General features: G+C 39.5%; 2 protein-coding genes across 3 annotated transcripts in view; one reads left to right on the top strand and one right to left on the bottom strand.

The window, feature by feature from the left end:
* The window catches only part of LOC122733853 (immunoglobulin lambda-1 light chain-like), a 773,472-nt gene that overhangs the window by 318,201 nt on the left and 436,436 nt on the right, over positions 1-18,835 (bottom strand). The window lies entirely within an intron of this gene.
* Positions 1-18,835, top strand: part of LOC122736538 (vomeronasal type-2 receptor 26-like) — a 37,475-nt gene that overhangs the window by 10,803 nt on the left and 7,837 nt on the right. The window contains exons 3-4 of the mRNA XM_043978840.1: positions 11,142-11,936; positions 18,000-18,210. Coding sequence (XP_043834775.1) covers positions 11,142-11,936; positions 18,000-18,210 — 1,006 coding nt within the window. The remainder of the gene's footprint in view (positions 1-11,141; positions 11,937-17,999; positions 18,211-18,835) is intronic.

The raw sequence follows: 18,835 nt of genomic DNA, 5'->3' as shown, positions 1-18,835 counted from the left end.
TTTTGACTTTTGAAAGGCACTAAAAAAACCTGGAATTCACCACACCTTTAAGTTCTTTAAAAGCACAAAAGGGTGCTTAGCGAATCTTTTGTTTTTTATTTTTATTTTTGGTTTTGCTTTGTTTCTTGACTTTTGTTTCTTTTGCTTTTCTTTAAAACTAAATTTTATAAACTAAGTGATTATTCAAAGACATTTTAAGTATATGCTGTGGGTGAGGCTATCGGGCCTCAGAAGCTACCAGAATTCTTTTTTTTTTACTCTTTCTTTTTGAGAGAACCATGAGTTCTAATGAGTTTTGTTTTATTTATTTTTTTTTTCTCCTTTCTCTTTTATGTTGTTCTGTTTAACTAAAAAAGACCAGAAAGGGTTATTGAACCCTATTGCTTGATACCTCACTGAAAACATTGAATATTGAAATCTTATTTCTTTTTGAAAAATTAATCACCACTTTAAGTATCTGCTACTGTTATACTAGAGAATTCATGTATAAGATGATGTGGTTTACTAGCTAAAAGAAGATTATGTGATAATGTCTAATGTAATCAGCTATTTACATTCGTTTATTATTTATATGTCATCATACTCTGGGTATGGTTTGGAATTATTGTATATATCACTAATATATTCTCAGTTATGCAGCATAGCACGCATTTTTACCATCATACTGTCTTTGGTGAAATTAATGAGATTTTGGAAGTATGGAAACTTATCATTTCAGAGACTAATTTGCTGTGAACTCTGATGCAGGCCCTGTAGAGAATATATGTGCAACAAAAGGAGAGACAGGTATATGTAAGTCCATGGTTTGCTTATGATGGTGACTATGTAGAGCACAATTACTAGGCACAGTCCAGTATTCATCCTCTCTCCCTCCTAATTTAACCTAATTTAACTGAACTTAATTATCTTTTTATCTCACTCAGTTGAACTCACCTGTGGCCTAGCACAATCACTGGCTGTCTCGGAACCATGAGATATGGTATGATAACCTTTCCATAACATTTTCAGGTGTCATGAACACATACTAAATTTGGCTTGATCCAGACACATGGTGGTAAAAAGTGTTACACATTGCATAACTACCTCAACCCTCTATTACAAGTCTAACCATATAAAGGAAGGAATGTAATGGAATTTATTAATTTGATCATTGACAATGCTATGCTAAGGTTTAGTAAAAATACAGCAATTCAAACAGTTAAAGAAGAGAATCCAGCTTTTCAGTGTTCCGTCAAGGAAACATTTTGTTTCTTGAGGAACAACAGGGGGGACTGTAATGATTGGAATGACGCCACCTACTGGAGACTTGCTGTGGAGAGCTCCACCATGAGGAAAATGCCTCAGAGGCATTGTGGCTTTTCCTTGGCGTCAGGAAATGACGCTTGCTCATGGGTGCTGTCTATCAAGTCTACCAGCCAATCAACTGGAGGAGCCTCCTATGGTCTGGGAGGAGACAGGAAGGAGGAAAGGGAGCCTGCGCAGGGAGCGCAGGCCTTTTTGGCTTCCGGACTTGATGGTGGTGGCGGCAGAGGACTTCACAGGAGATTTGAGGAAAGATAGGAATGCCAGACTGTTAGAATTCTGTTCTCAATCTTTTTCTTTCTATTTTCCAATAAACCCTTAAAACCCTAAACTCGTTTTATCAGTGATTTTTAGTCAGTTTCCCCCAAACTGGGGGAACACATTAGAATCCACATTTAGAATCTTAAATTACACATCAGTTATTTATTTTTATTTTCAAGGCAGCTTTTTTTAGTCTCCTGTTTTTCCCTCATCAAGAGACTCCTTAATTCCTTTTCACATTTAGCTATCTTCATCTCTTCTGCTTCTGTTAAGTCTTTGAGCCTATTCTGATGAGTATAAGGTTCATTTATTGCCCTGTTCCTCCCCTCTCTCCTTACTCCATAAGTGTTTTCCAGTTTCTTTCATGTGGGATTTCAGCCCCATGCTACCTCTCCCCTTCCCCCTCACCCAGTGCATTCCTCTCACCCCTCAATTTTATCCTAATTATGTCATCATGGGTTAGCAAGGTGACACAGCAAAGAACCCACCCTCAATGCAGGAGGACCCCAGTCCAAATCTGGCATCAGACACAACATACTCGACCACTGTATGACCCCAGGCATGTCACCTAACTTCAACCAACCTACAAAAAGAGATAAACAAAAAAATAAATACTTTGCAGATATCATGCCTTCATAATCAATTCCCACCTGTGACCTCTGTCTAAATTTATTCCTATCATCTGCCCTAATGCTAAGAAAGTTCTTATGAATTAGATGTATCATCTTCCCATGTAGGAATGTAAACAGTTTAACCTTTTAACACCCTTTTAAATTTATTTTCCCTGTTTACCTTTCTATGGTTCTCCAGGGTCTTGTATTTGAAAGTCAAATTTGCCATTCAGTTCAGGTCTTTTCATCACAAATACCTCAAAGTCCTCTTTTTCATTGAAGTCCCATTTTTTTCCACTGAAAGACTATAATCAGTTTTGCTGGATATGTGATTCTTGGTTGAAATCCCAATTCCTTTGCCCTCTGGAATATCATGTTCCATTCCTTCTGCTCCTTTAACGTAGAAGCACCTAGATCTTGTGCTTTTCTCACTGTGGCTCCACAGTACTTGATTTCTTTCTTTTTGGCAGCTTGCATTATTTTCTACTTGACCTGGGAGCTCTGGAATTTGGCTATAATATTTCTGGGAGTTTTCCTTTTGGGATCTCTTTCAGGAAGAGATTGGTGCAGTCTTTCAATTTCTATTTTACCTTCTGCTTTTAGAATATCAGGGCAATTTTCCCTGACAATTTCTTGGAAGATGATGCCTAAGCTCTTTCCTTGATCATGGTTTTCAGGTAGTCCCAAAATTTTCAAATGATGTCTACTGGATCTATTTTCCAGGTCAACAGTACTTCCAAGAATATATGTCACATTGCCCTCCATTTTTTTATTCATTTGGATTTGCTTTATTGTGTCTTTGTTTCTCTGAATGTCACTAGCTTCCATTTGTTCAATCCTAATTCTTAGACAATGTGACATTTAAAATTTAATGTGTGTGCTTACCTGCCCCCCCACCCCAGTGTGTGTGGGGAATTAGCTAAGGTTTACTTATAAATTCAGCCACAGTTTAGACTCTTAAGCATTTATTAAAGTATATTAGGGGTCAGCAAAGAGAGAGAAAAAAAGCTACTTTCACCTAGCTTTCCAAGACAGTGAATTTCCTGAAAGTTAGGAAACCTGGCTAGCTTCCTCCTTCTACCACCATGAGCTCCTTTCTGAACCAAAGAGACAGTTTCTCAGGCCATTTGAGTGGAAGCTTCCTGTGGGACCAGAAGAGGGCCAGTCCTCACACACAGCTCCAAGCTAACTGGCTGGTAGCATCAATTGACATGACTTACAGGCAGTTCTATGAATAGAGGCAACTTCCAGGATGCTAGTCACATGCTTTTCATCAGGGGGTGGCACCCTGGTTCTCACAGCAATTATTTTCATCAGAGAGCTCTTGTAGCTCCTTTCCCATTTTGCCAATTTGGCTTTTTGAGTTGTTGACTTTTTTTCATGATCCTCCAGCATCATTCTCATTCCTATTTCCATTTTTTCCTCTACATCTCTTACTTTATCTTCAAAGTCCTTTTTGAACACCTCTATGGCCTGAGACCAATTCATATTTTTCTTGGAAGCTTTGGATGTAGGAGCCCTGATATTGCTATCCTCTTCTGAGTGTGCATCTTGATCTTCATTATCACTTAAGAAATTTTCTATGGTCCTAACCTTTCTCTGTCTTCTCATCTTGCCTTGCTCCTTAAAATGGGGCACTATTTCCAGGCTGCTCTGTCCCAAGCTTCAGGGTTTCTCAGGTGGTGTGATTTGAGGAGGGACAGGTTCTTCACTTGCCTGGTCTGTTCCCTGGTCTATAGCTAACCTAAGGCCAACTTGCTAATTGACTAGACAGCAGAATGTTGTGTGCAGTCGTTGTTAGCTCCAATGATCCTGCTCCCTACCCCCACCTGGGCCCCTGCTACTCAAGCCTACTTCCTGGTTTCCAGCCGGACTGAAAAACACAATTTTAGCCTCAGCACCAGGAGAGACCCTTGTAATCTCCCCTCTACCAAACACTCAGCCCTCTCACCAGACTGTGAGCTTACTTCCAGATGATACTGGTGCTGCAGCTGATTCAGAAGCTCTGAGGATCTCCTTCCCAGGTTTGGCCTGCCTGAGACTGGATCTTTGTCAGTGTGACTGGGGTTGGGCTCTACTCCTGTCTCAGCACAGCAACCCCCTCCTTCTGACCTTCTCTTTTTTTTTGCAGGGTAATGGGGGTTAAGTGACTTGCCCAGGGTCACACAGCTAGTGTGTCTGAGGCTGTATTTGAACTCAGGTCCTCCTGAATCCAGGGCCAGCGCTTTATCCACTGAGCCACCTACCTGCCCCCTTCTGACCTCCTAAGCCATCCTTGGTTGGAAAATAATCTCAGCACACTCCTCCATGGGTTTTGCTGCTCTAGGAATTGTTGTATGGCATTATTTGGAGGTTTTTTGGAGCAATCATGTTGTGAGTTTGATAGCTTACTGCCTTTCCTCCACCATCTTGCCTCCACCCCACTTCATTTTCTTTCCTCAGCTATTTCTAAAGCTTCTTCAGAGGCAATTTTGCTTTCTTGTCCTTTTTCTTTGGAAATTTAAATTTTTTCTTTTTGTTTTTATTTCTTATGAAATATTGGAAACTTTGTCCATAATTCTTTAGGCAATATTTATGCAAGCTTTGGCCTTTTAAATCTATTCATTACCCCTATTACATATCCCTAACAGATTTTGTTTAGATCATATTTATAGGAAGTAATTGTTTTCCTTACTTTTTTCAATTTAAGTGTGAATTTTGCAAGAAGCAGCTTATGATAGGAGCTGCAGTCAGCTCCAGGTCTTCTAATTGACTAAGTAGAGAGCTTCTCCACCTTTGGCTGCAAAGTATATAATCAATCTGATTTCTCTATCTGTCTATTCCCCTCCATTCTATTTACTCCCTTTGTAATTTCCCCCCCTTCTTTCACCCTATTCCTCCTCACTGATGTTTTACTTCTTACCCCTGCCTCCCCCAATCTGCCCTTCCTTTTTATCACCCCCTCTCTTTTCTTTACCCTTTTCTCCCTTGCTTTTGTCCTCCCTTCTATCAGTCCCCCCTTTCCCTTCCCCTTTTGATTCCCTAAAGAATGAGTTAAGTTTCTTTATCCCAATGAATGTATATGTTATTCCCTCTTTGAGTCAAATCTAATGAGAATAGGGTTGAAGCAATGTTCCCCCCTCCTTTATTTCCCTCTAGTGTAATAGGTTTTTTTTTCCACCCCTTCATATGATATAATTCATCCCATTCCACCTCCCCTTTCCTCTCCTCCCCATAGACTCCCTTTTTAACCCCTTAATTCTTTTGTATCATCACATCAAAGACAATCTATATCTATACCCTCTATGTAAAGTCCTTCTCTCTGCCCAAATACATTTACAATTCTTAAGAGTTATGAGTATTATTTTCCCATGTAGGGATATAAACAGTTTAACCTAATAGGGTAACCTTTTTTTTTCTCCCCCTCTGTTTACCTTTTTAAACTTCTCTTGAGTCTTGTATGTTGAGATCAAATTTTCTATTCAGTTCTGGTCTTTTCACCAGGAAAGATTGAAAGTCCCCAATGTCATTAAATGTCCATCTTTTCCCCTGAAAGAAAATGCACATTTTTGCTGGGTAATAGATTCTTGGCTGCAATCCAAGCTCCTTTGCCTTCTGGAATATCATATTCCAAGCCTTGCGGTCCTTTAATGTTGAAGCTGCCAGGTCCTGAGCAATCCTGACTGTGGCTCCATGATATTTAAATTGCTTCTTTCTGGCTGCTTGGAGTATTTTCTCCTTCACCTGATAATTCTGGAATTTGGCTACAATATTCCTTGGAGTTTTCCTTTTGGGGTCTCTTTCAGGAGGTGATCGGTGGATTCTTTCAATGATGATTTCATCCTCTGATTCTATGATATCAGGGCAGTTCTCCTTAATAATTTCCTGGAATATGGTGTCTAGATTCTTTTTCTGGTCATGGCTTTGAGGCAATCCAATGATTCTCAAATTGTCTCTCCTCGATCTGTTTTCCAGATCAGTTGTCTTTCCAATGAGGTATTTCACATTTTCTTCTATTTTTTCATTCTTTTGATTCTGCTTGACTGATTCCTGGTGTCTCATGGATTCCTTATCTTCCAACTGTCCAATTTTAATTTTTAAAGCATTGTTTTCTTCAGTAAGATTATGCACCTTTTTTCCCATTTGGCCAAGTGAATTTTTTAAGGCACTTTTTTCTTCAGTAAGATTATGCACCTTTTTTTCCATTTGACCAAGTGAATTTTTTAAGGCACTATTTTCTTCAATGAGATTATGCACCTTTTTTCCATTTGGCCAGATGAATTTTTTAAGGCATTGTTTTCTTCAATGAGATTATGCACCTTTTTTTCCATTTGGCCAACTGAATTTTTTAAGGCATTGTTTTCTTCAGTGAAATTATGCACTTTCCCCCCCATTTGGCCAGTCAATCTTTGTGCTTCCTTTTCCAAGCTGCTGATTCTTTTTTCATAGTTTTCTTGTTTTGCTTTCATTTCTCTCCCCATTTTTTCTTCTACCTCTCTCAATTGATTTTTAAAATCCTTTTTGAGCTCCTCCAGGGAGGCTTTTTGTTGCTGAGACCAATTCACCTTCCCTCGTGAGGCTTCACATGTAGGCAATTTGAGGGTATTGTCCTCATCTGAGTTTGCGTTGGCTTCTTCCCTATTGATACAGAAGCTCTCAATGGAGAGGGCTCTTTTTTGCTTCTTACTCATTATTGCAGCTTATTTATTTTTTAAGTTGAGGTCTGCTCTCGGGGCACCAGAGTCCCTGTTTTGGGCTTCTTGTGCAGGGGTATAGGTGCTGTGTGACCAGCTTTTTACTCTGAGGCCTTTATGGTGTGTGGAGATCCCCCACCCTGCACTTCCTGTCTGGGTGCGCTCAGCCAGCCAGGTGCCTGCTCCTGGCGTCCATTCCCTCCTGACCTGTAGGTTGCCCTCCCGACCGGTGCAGGTAGGTTTTTCCACTGTTCTTCTTGGCCACCAGATTTTTGAACCAGGTTTCAGGGGCCTTAGTTGTTCGGCTGTGGCCCGCAGCTCCTGCTGACATGCCCTTATCCCATTGGCGCTGGGTTGCTGCCCTGCGCTGGGCCTCCCTTTTGCCCGAGTCAGACCGACCTTTTCCTGAAGTCTTCTAGATTATCTCTGGTTGGAGGACTGTGTCTCTCTGTCTCTTTGCAGGTTCTGTAGTTTCAGAATCCATCCAGAGGCTTGATTTAATGTTCTTTTTGAGGGTACAGAAGGAGAGCTCAGGCAGTTTGCTGCTTCCTCTCCGTCATCTTGGCTCCGCCCCTCTATTGCACCAGTTTTGTCCATTAGAATATTCTTCTCATGGTCTTAGGCTTCGTGGTAGAGAAAGCAGGGGAGAGAGTTTCAGCATTGCAGGGGCTGTTGTCCCCTGAAGACTCTCACTGAGAGACAGCATGTGGTCTTGAGGAGAGAGGCCAAGAGCCTGTCCAGAGAGACACAGACTGAGAGAGAGTGAGTGAGAGTGAGAGAGAGAGAGAGACAGAGAGAGACAGAGAGACAGAGAGCTCACTGCCTTTTCTAAGAGTTTTATCCTCTTTTGATACAGATCATTATACACTGATCAAAGCTTATTGGTTAGGATCATCCAATTCCATTGCCTGACATGCCTTGAGGGTGATCTACATTAAAATGAACTCTACAGATGACATCAGGGAGAAAAATGTAAAAGACCCTCACTGAAGGGCAAAGGCAAAGTCCAGTATCTAGGTGTGGTTTGATCCCATCACTGAGCTAGACAAAAGAATCAATCTCAATCTCTTTTGTTCCCTTGGGTTTGTCCCAGACAGGATCAGAACTTTCTGGAATGGGGGAGGGGAGGAGAAAGGACTGAGGAACTGATCTCTGGGTCTCCCCAAGAAATCCATTATACATAATTATTTTCTCCCAGCATAGACAGTATTCTCATCAAATATGGAAATGAGAGAAAGATTGAGGTTACAATGGATGAATGACTGAGACAGGATGTAATGGACCTGACAGTCTATGATGTTGTTCTTTTTTTTTTTTTTTTTTTTTGCGGGGCCATGGGGGTTAAGTGACTTGCCCAGGGTCACACAGCTAGGAAGTGTAAAGTGTCTGAGGCTGGATTTGAACTCAGGTACTCCTGAATCCAGGGCCGGTGCTTTATCCACTGCGCCACCTAGCTGCCCCTATGATGTTATTCTTAAACAAACAAACAATCAGTAGGTATAAATCTAAAACCTCTCATTGGTTTTATAAAGGCCAACCTATCCAGTACTGAATAAGACAGACAGCATTCAGTTCTCGCTTTTCTCAAGAAATCAGATTTCAGTGGATTACAAACTCAAAATCTTAATAAGCCAAAAAACTTAGACTATCACCAGATTGCATGTATCCCATGTCTCTTTGGTATAGCTTGTTGAAAATCAAATATAGTTTTCATACCTAGCCTCCTACAAGATAAACAGAACCAGAATTCACATAGACAGACCAGAGAAGGCTATTTTTTCCTATCCTAAGAGAAGTAGGTACCTCACAGAAAATCAGATCAGAGAATGGGTAGGAAAACTAAGCACAGATTTATTTCACCCCAATAACAAGCAAGCATGACATACAGAGAACTTTACAAAAGGAAAGTTCTCAAAGATCTTCATTTTTCTGAGGGTATATAAAGTTTGTTTTGTCTATTGGTTACAGAGTGTTGTCAGTTTCAATAGTATGATATAGGAACAAAGGCACTTTAAGAATTTCAGTTATAACAAGTATGGAGGAAATACCCAAGCATCATGATAAGATTACAGAATTCCAAAAAAGTGTTTGGCAAGGATGAGGACTCCCAGATGTTACCATAAGATAGGGACTTACTATCCTAAGGGAAAAGAAGTCACTAGGTAGGGACTAATCTGCTATCCATCTGAGTTCAGTTTGGAGTTCAATTGAAGGGCATTTTGTTCCTATTAGTGCTATCAATCCAGGGTTTCATAAAACTCCTTTGGATAATAAGGCAGCTCCATCAAGTCCAGGTGATTCAAATGTTCATTAACCATCTCACCTGAATATAGATTATTAAATTTGGCATAACCAGCTTCTGCCTCCAACCAGAAATTTCAAAACAGAGACTTCTCATAGGTGATATTCCTTCATATCTAGTCCAGTCCAGATCCTAAATTTCCCTACTCCACTCTACTAATTCCTTCCTCATAGTCATTGTTTTCCACCTCCACATCAGGACACAGAAATCAAACCAACACTATCATTTATGGAAAGGACGAGAATAGTGTGGGGACCAATTTTTAATTGGGAAGTGTTAGCTAAGCAGCTCTCTGTGATATTGGGGAAAGGAAGGAGACTGGCAGCCTCCCTCAAAACAGAGAAGGACTTATTTAACAAGAATGAACTTCAAAAAAACAACAACCCACAAACAGTATCAGTAGGATCAAGGGAAAGGGAATAAAATGGCAAAGGGAAATTATACAACCTGAATAACACCACCGCCCAGGAATCAGCTGAGAATACATAGCAGCATCTTTTTGCCTTTCAGCTTCCAGCTAGAATGGCGAATTTCCTCCCCTTCTTCCCAGCAGACCCCAGACAGCCCCCAGCCAATTGGCAGGCCACTCTGACAGTCACATGACTGCCCTCACTAGGCTTCCAATCATTATAATTTTGCCAGGTCCATGTAGGCATCAGCGAGTGTTGATGACATGAGGTGCCAGCGCCATGGCGATGGCTACAACCAGTAGGTGGAGCACCGTGCTGTTTGTGGAGACCCGGAGGACAGTGTGTGCTGAGGTTTTATTTTTTTAATTCTAGCCAAAAGATGGTGTCATAAAAACCTAAAATAAGAATTAATTCTTGAAAATAGATTTCTCCATGTCTCCACTCAGCAGCCCAGTGACTTTTCAGAACGAAACAGTCCTTTCTGGGTAGTACCCTACCATATATCTTGTGTTTTCCAATATAAATATAAACTATTGAGAAGAAAGACTAAACTGATTTTTGTATTAATATCTCCAAACTGGGAAGCTAGGTGGTGCCGTGGGAAAAGCATCAGCCTTGGATTCAGGAGGACCTGAGTTCAAATATGACCTCAGATACATGACATTTACTAGCTGTGTGACCCTGGGCAAGTAACTTAACTGTCATTGCCCTGCAAAAAAAAAAAAAAAAGAAAAAAGAAAAAAGAAAAGAAAAGAAAAAAATCTCAAACTTAGGACAATGTTTAGATCATGATAAGCACTCAGTATTTTATTTTTCCATACATATATTATATAAAAGGATATTTAGAGGAGATGAAAGGAAGACTTGTTTCCTAAAAATTATCATGATATTAATTCTGCATGAAGAAGAATGAGATGTTTTTACAGGAAGGTCATTTTCATCCAAGGTTTTCAATCATACTTTGGATGCCTATTACTCAGCTACATTATAGTGGAAATCCCTTTTGAATATTGTTTTAGCTTTTTCTAGCTCCTTTCTCGCTCTCAGATTCCTGTTTTTATACCACCAAAATTCCATACTCCAAAAAACAAACAAAACAAAAAACCAAAACCCACCACCATTTAAAACTAGTAAACACATGCATAGGTATATTACAGTTTTCCAAAAATCAAAACACAAAATGCTCTTTATATGTTTTTTTTAATTTTAAAAAGAAAACTATTGCCCCCTGAAATCAATAATGTTTAAGGTTTAATCTGGAAATCTACTGTGGGCCAGAAATCAGTCATATGAGTAAGAATATATGCTTGTTCATTTGGAATTCACAGAGAGGACACCATGGCTGGAGTACAAGTAACATTAGAATCTCAGAACTGTCTTCACTAAATCATCGTCTTTTTGAGGACTCATTGAGAGAGATAAATATAGAGACTTTGAGGGACTAAAACACCACTTACAAACTATGCACTGATTTATACATATTTTTTCTACCAAAAAAATGTTCATTTCTGAATTTGCATTTTGCTTCAATTCTCTCAGAGTTGCCATGATAAAACTGATGCATTGTTTCTTTCCCATCCAGATCAGCTATGGTCCATTTGATTCTGTTCTTAGTGACAAGGTCCAGTTTCCTTCACTCTATCAGATGGCCCCCAAAGACTCTTCTCTTCACCAAGGTGTTGTCCGGTTACTGGTGTATTTTAAATGGAACTGGATAGGTCTGGTTGCCTCTGATGATATAAGAGGGGAAGAATTCCTCTGGGAAATAAGGGGGGAAATGGTAAAGAATGGTGTTTGTGTGTCCTTCACAGAGAAGATCCCTGTCAGTGAGAGAAAACATATGGAATCTTGTGAGATGTTTGTGCCCAGGATCTTAATATCATCAGCCAAGGTGATTGTCATCCATGGTGACACAGATTCATTAATGATTCTGAGATACTCACAACTCCCTGTTTTCCCAATAGCAAAGGTGTGGATTGCCACATCTCACTGGGACATTACCATGAGACCCTATCAGCATCAAGGTGTTCAATTCCATGGCGCTCTCACATTTTCACACTTGACAAATGAAATTCCTGGGTTCAATACCTTTCTTAAGACAGTTACACCTTCTAAATACCCAGATGACATTTTACTTAGGGGATTCTGGCTCTCAGCCTTTCTGTGCCCAGATCAACCAGAAAACCCAGAGCAAGAGATATGTTTGCCAAATGCTTCCTTAGAGACGTTGCCTCTGTGCTCTTTTGATATGGCTATGTCTGGCTTCAGTTATGTGATCTACAATAGTATCTATGCTGTGGCTTGGGCTCTCCATGAAATGTTTTTGAGACAAAGACCAATGGGAGATGAAGAACATGCAGTGCTTCATTCATGGCAGGTGATATTGAATTAGTGGCCACTTTTTAGCTATGGTGTTGTAAGGATGTATTTTGGACATGGGTGGCACAAGATGGATAATGAAGTCCTTTCCAGCTCTCATGTTTTCTGATTATACGATCCTTAAGAATATATTATTGGGGCAGCTAGGTGGCACAGTGGATAGAGCACCGGCCCTGGAGTCCGGAGTACCTGAGTTCAGATCTGGCCTCAGACAATTAACACTTACTAGCTGTGTGACCCTGGGCAAGTCACTTAACCCCAATTGCCTCACTAAAAAAAAAATAATAATATATTATTAATTTCTAATGCTTGTCAGTTTGCATGTAAAGTTAATAATTACTGGGGTTTTAAAAATTTAAATTTTTTTTTTGATGAGGCAATTGGGGTTAAGTGACTTGCCCAGAGTCACACAGCTAGTAAGTGTTAAGTATCTCAGGCCAGATTTGAATTCAGGTCCTCCTGAATCCAGGGCCGGTGCTCTATCCACTGCACCAACTACCTGCCCTAAATTCAAAATTAAATTAAAAAAAATAAAAGTATTCTATTATTTTCCAGTTCCATGTAGAAATAGTTTTCAACATTTGTTTATATAAGATTTCCAATTTCAAATTTTTCTCCCTCCCTCCTCCCTCAATTACTGAGGTTTTTTTACAGAGGCTTGGAGTTGGAAAGGATGTCAGGTACCGTCTAGTCATTATTGATGTATCTGGACTACCTCCCCTTTTGCAAAAATTTTGCTAGTTGACTTCTATTCATGGAATAACCTATCACCTCCGAAGTAATTTTATTCTGTTTTGAACCAGTTGTAAATGTTGAAAAGCTATTCATTACTCTAATTCTGGGATATAAATGTCCTATACTGGTTGATAGACAAGCAAGTGACCAGCCTTCATAGCCCCTCTACCTGCTTATGAGTTATTTTCTCATTGATTGTGATTCTGAGTTCTTAAGCAATGAAGTTGATGTTATGATATTCCTCACAAATCGTTAGTGATGCAGTTTCTCATTATTCAGTTAATTGAATCTGGCCCCTTATCCCATATGACAAATGTACTAGAAACATGTATTTTCCCATAGATCTTTAATGATCTCTTTCACTGATACAGTGTAATCACGGACTTGGCCAAACACAAATTCTATAGATCATACATTTTGAGTTAAACAAATTAGACAAACATGTTTGAATAAGTTATCTATATTGGTAAAGATGCAGGATAAAATCACCTTTAGCCACTAATGGAAGTTGTTGAATTTTTTTGACATTTATGTAAACAAGGACTCACACCAGCCAACTCTCTCCAGATATCAAAGTCTCTGAAAAATAAATTCGCAGGGGGATGTAAACTCAGTTCTCTCAAAATATTCTTCAGATTTTCTTGTGATGGTTAAGGTACTCAATTTTTCAGGAAAATTCTTATAGCCCTTTCTGTTCCTCACACCATTGCTCTTCTTGACTGTTTCTATATGGCTGCTGACTCTCTCTATGATCCTATTTCCTTTTAAAAAATATTAATAATAACTTTATTGTGGGTTAGAGGGGCTCTAAATCTAGTAGTTTATATGTACAAAAACATAACTAGATTTTCTTTCTTTTTTTTACTATTTATATTATCCTTGAAAAATTTTCCCTATATACCCAGGGATAGACTTGTATCTGTTCCTCTTAGGTTTGATCCCAGTACTCAGCATCAGGGAAGCTTTAACCTACTCTCTTTCCCTGACCAGAGATGCTTGGCATTAGGTAGTCTGGTGACCTGCGTTTACATGCTCACTATATTTTTGACAGAATTTGATCAGGCACCCAATCAGCTTTCATCCTGCTTGTAGCTGAGAAATACTAAATTTAATGATTCAGTGGTCTCAGTATTCTCAAGAGTAGGTGTTATGAGCATATGCCATGATGTGTAGCAAGTACTTTGTCTTTAACTTTCAACCTTTGGTCCTGGTTACATTTTCTGAGCCAGGTAGACAGAATATGACCATTCTGTAGGATATCCATTCAGACCCTAGAAGACTCTTACTGTGCCTTCACTAATCTTTTCCTTTTCTGGGGTAAATATCACTTGTTTTGTAAAATTATCCTGAATTTCAAGATGTCTGTCATGTTAATTATATATAAGCATTTTTCTCCCCTATCCCTTCCATTTCAAGGGCTGGTTTATTAAATATTCAGATGGCAAGACACCACTCATTTATGACCACTCATTTAGGTTCAATCCATCCCCTTATTCTCAATTTTTTTCAATTTGTTGTTGTTGTTGTTTAGAATTTTATTTTCCAAATTACATGTAAAAGAAATTTTTGACATCAATTTTTAAAAAACTTTGTGTTCCAACTTCTCTTCTTCCCTCCCTTCCCACTCCTAACCCCAATAACTCAAGCAATTCAATGTAAGTTATACATGAGTAGTCCTGGAAAACATCTCTACATTAGATAGGTTGTGAGATAAAATACATAAAAACAAGACTTTGGATTAAAGAGTTATAAAAAAAATGTGCTTTACTCTGTTTTCAGATACCATCAGTTCTTTCTCTCTAGGTGTATTGCAATTTTCTTAAGTTCTTCAGAGTTATATTGGATCAATGCCTTGCTGAAAATTACCATGTGCTTCCCAGCAGATCATCTTACACTACTGCTACTATTCTGTATACAGTACATTTCTCTCTCCCTCAGTTCATGTGGGTCTTTCCAGGTTTTTATGATAGCATCCTGTTCATCATAACTTTTATATAGTACCTTAAACTTGATGAAGAATGTTCTTTACAATAGCCCAGCAGAGTAGGTACCATAGGTTTTGCCATTGTAGTCAATCATCATAACTATTTCCTTCCATCCTATTCCCTTCTAATGATATTTACTCTATTTTCTATCTTATTTTGCCCTATTCCTCCTCTAAAGTGTTTTGCTACTGACTGTCCCCGGCCCCTGCTCTACCCTCCCTTCATTCACTTTTCCCTCCTTATCTTCTTCTTCTCCGACTTTCCTGTGGGATTAAACAGATTACTCCTCCCAATTGGGTGTGTATGTTATTCCTTCCTTGGGCCCACTCTGATGAGTTCTTTGAGCTAATCCTGTTTTCTTAAATTTTTCATCCTCCCGCCCTCTTGAACTCTCCCTATGAAATCAAGCAACTCAATATTTGTCATACATGTCCTGTTACGCAGAACATCTTTGCCTTCATTGACAGTGTTTTGCTTTTTGAAGCTCCTTCCCCCAAAGATTCCTTCCCTCCTTCCCCTCCTCTCCCAGCCCCCCTTATCTCTCTCTCCACCCACTTTTCCTCAGGTCAAAAATATATTACCTCACCCACTTGAGTATGTATGTTATTCCCTTCTTGAGCCAATTCTGATGATAGTAAGGTTCACTCACTGTGCTATTCCTTCCCCCTCTTCCCCTCCCTACCATAAGCTTTTTTCTTGTTTCCTTCATGTGAGCTACCTCTCCCCATTCCACCTCTCCCCTCCCCCTCCCCCAGTCTATTCCTCCTACCCCTCAACTCTATTTTAAAGATGTCATCATGGGTTAGCTAAGTGGCACAGTGGAAAAAGCACCAGCCCTGGACCCAGGAAGCCCCAAGCCCAAATTTGGCCCCAGACATAAGAGACCCCCACCCTGTTTGCCCCCCAAAGAACAAGGATAAACCAAAAATAAATGCTTTACAAATATCATCCCTTTATATTCAGTTCAGACCCTTGTCCTCTGTGTATTCCTTACTGAAAAAGTTCTTAGGATTTGGAAGTATTATCTTCTCACATATGAATGTAAACAGTTTAACCTTTTAATGTCCCTTGTGATTTCTTTTTCCTGTTTACCGTTTTGTGATTCTCCAGTGCCTTGTATTTGAAAGTCGAATTTTCTATTCAGTTCAGGTCTTTTCATCACAAATGCCTGAAAGTCTTCTTTTTCATTGAAATCCCATTTTTTACTCTGGAAGATTATACTGAGTGTTCCTGGGTACATGATTCTTGGCTGTAGTCCCAGTTCTAATATCATATTGCATGCCCTCCAATCCTTTAATGTAGGTGCTGCAAGATCTTGTGTTATCCTTTTTGGAGCTCCACAGTATTTGAATTCCTTTTTTTTTCCTAGTGGCTTCAATATTTTCTCCTTGAACAGGTTTCTCTGGAATTTGGCTATAATATTCCTGAAAGTTTTCCTTTTCGGATTTCTTTCTGGAGGTGATTGATGGATTCTTTCAATTTCTACTTTACCTTCTGCTTCTAGAAAATCAGGGCAATTTTCCCTTACAATTTCTTGGAAGATGATGTCTAGGCTCTTATTTTAGTCATGATTTTCAGGTAATCCAATGATTTTCAAATTATCTCTCCTGGTTTTATTTTCCAGGTCAGCTGTTTTTCCAAGGACATATTTCACATTTCCCTCTATTTTTTCATTCAATTGGATTTGCTTTACTGTGTCTTGGTTTCTCATAAACTCACTAGCTTCCATTTGTTCTATGCTAATTCTTAGGCAATTATTTTCTTCAGACAGCTTTTTTTATCTCCTTTTCCATTTGACTTTTCAAGCTGTTGACTTTTTTTCTCATGACTCTCTTGCATTGCTCTCATTTCTCTTTCCATTCTTTCCTCCCTCTCTCTAAATCTTCTTTCTATCTCTCCTATTTTCTGTTCAAAGTCCCTTTTGAGTGCTCCCATGGCCTGAGACCAATTCATATTTTTCATGGAATGTTTGGTTATAGGGGCCCTGAGGTTATTGTCTTCTTCTGAGGGTGCACTTTGATCTTCCTTTTTGCTAAAGAAACTTTCTATAATTGCCATCTCTCTTTGCTTTGCTCATCTTGCAGTCTTTTACTTGACTTTTAACTCCCCACTGGGGGTACACTGTCCCAAGCTTCAGAGGGTCCAGGTGATTCAGTTTAAGGGAGGGCAGGTTTTTCTCCCACCTGGCCTGTTCTCTGGTCCTAAGATAACCTCAAGCCAACTTACTAATTAACCAACCAGCAAAGCTTTCTGTGCTGTGGTTTTTATCTTTGACAAGCCTGTGCCCCTCCCCAACCTGGGCCTCCCATTGCTCAGTATTTCTTCCTGCTTCACTGCTTGGGTGGGACAGCTGAATTCCTCCCTAGGTCTCACTGACACCCCTGCACTTTCTCCACCCCCCCTCCCCCTGGCCAGCCATTAAGCCTTCTCACCTAACCACAAGCTCATTTCCAGAAGATGCTAGTGCTGCAGCTGATTCAGAGGCTCAGGTGTAAATTCCTCTGGTGAGGCATGCCTGGGGTCTCTGTCTGTGTGATCCCATGGTTTGACTTTACTGGCAGTCCAACATGGCCCCCTTTAATCTGTCTATGTCTGGAAAATAATCTTAGCCCATATTTTTGTGGGTTTTTCTGTTCGAGGGTTCTTTTATTACTGTTTTTGGGGTAACTCTATCAGGAGTTCTTTGCATTTAATGTCTTTCCTCTGCCATCTTCTCTGCTCTCCCATCCCCTTATTCTCATAATTTAAGTTCTGATCTAGAAAACCACTGCTTTGTAGTAATGTTTGAATGGATCTCCCAATCTGGAAAACATGGCTTAAAATCTGCCCTTTGGATTCTTACTTTGTGATGCCGGGCAACTGACTCATCCTTTCCATGACCAGGGTTATCCTGAAAGGGTTTAATTTGCCAATGCATATGGCAGCTGCTATTCTGCATTTGTAGGAGTTTCTTCACCAGGGAGCTTCCTAATCAATTACACTTACAAGAATACAAGATAATGTCATCCACATAGCCTCATCTCGGATATGGTCTTCTGAACTCTTTGGTCACTATAAACTAACAATTCACGTCTAATTTTTAGCTTTTTCCTTCTCATGTATGTAGAAGGTTTTAATTCTTTCCATAGAACTGGAATTTTTATGTAGAAGAATATCTTCAAAATGATACAGAGGAATGATCTAGAAATTCTTTGACAGCTCAGAGCATTGAAATGAATAACTGAAGAAGATTAAGTTCAATAGTAATACACTGAAAGTCTCTCACAGGCCCAGCATCCCTCATATAAGGGAAACCTTCCCTCGGGTAGCACCCAGTGATGAAGATTTCTTTTCTCTTTCAGCTGCACTCCTTCCTGAAGAGCACCCAATTTAACAACAGCGCTGGTGACCAGGTGTTTGTGGACGAAAATAGAAGATCAGAGGCTCAATATGCCATTATGAACTATGTGATGTTTCCCAATTGGTCTGATGTTCTGCTGAAAGTAGGGCAGTTTGTCCCTCAGGCTCCAGTAGGTCAAGATTTCATAGTCTGTGAAGATGCCATAGTGTGGAGTATGTCAAAGGTCAGAGATATTTTAAATGTGAATTTATGCATCTAATCACAGGAACAATTCTTGATCTTTTTTCTTCATACTTTACATTGCTCATATGGGCAGCTAGTTGATTCATTGGAGAGAATACCAGGTCTGGAGTCAGGAAGACTTATCTCCATGACTTCTAATTGGGTCTCATACACTTAGTAGCTGTGTGACCCTAAACAAGTCACTCAACCCTGTTTCCCTCAGTTCCTCCTCAGTCAAATGAGCTAGAACAAAATGAAAAATCATTCCATTATATTTCCTAAGAAAACTCTAAATAAGGTCAGGAAGAGTTGGATATGATTTTAAAATGACTCAACAACAACCCCATTGCATATACATATAAGTTGAAGACATCTTATGACTAATTAAAAAAACAAACATTTTTATTTAAAGTTTTGACTTCCAAAATCTATCCCTTCTTCCCTCCCTCCCTCTATTCTTTCCCCTTCCCTGAGGCATTAAGCAATCAGCTATAGGTTATAGAAGTGCAATTATGTAAGATATTTCCATAATAGTCATTTTGTATGAGAAGACTCAAAGGAAAATGTGTAAGAAAGTGAAAAATAGCATGCTTCAGTCTGTATTCAATCAATATC

Source organism: Dromiciops gliroides, chromosome 1 (genome assembly GCF_019393635.1).
Source record: "Dromiciops gliroides isolate mDroGli1 chromosome 1, mDroGli1.pri, whole genome shotgun sequence".
NCBI classification, from domain to species: domain Eukaryota; kingdom Metazoa; phylum Chordata; class Mammalia; order Microbiotheria; family Microbiotheriidae; genus Dromiciops; species Dromiciops gliroides.
This window is presented reverse-complemented; position numbering and strand designations above follow the sequence as displayed.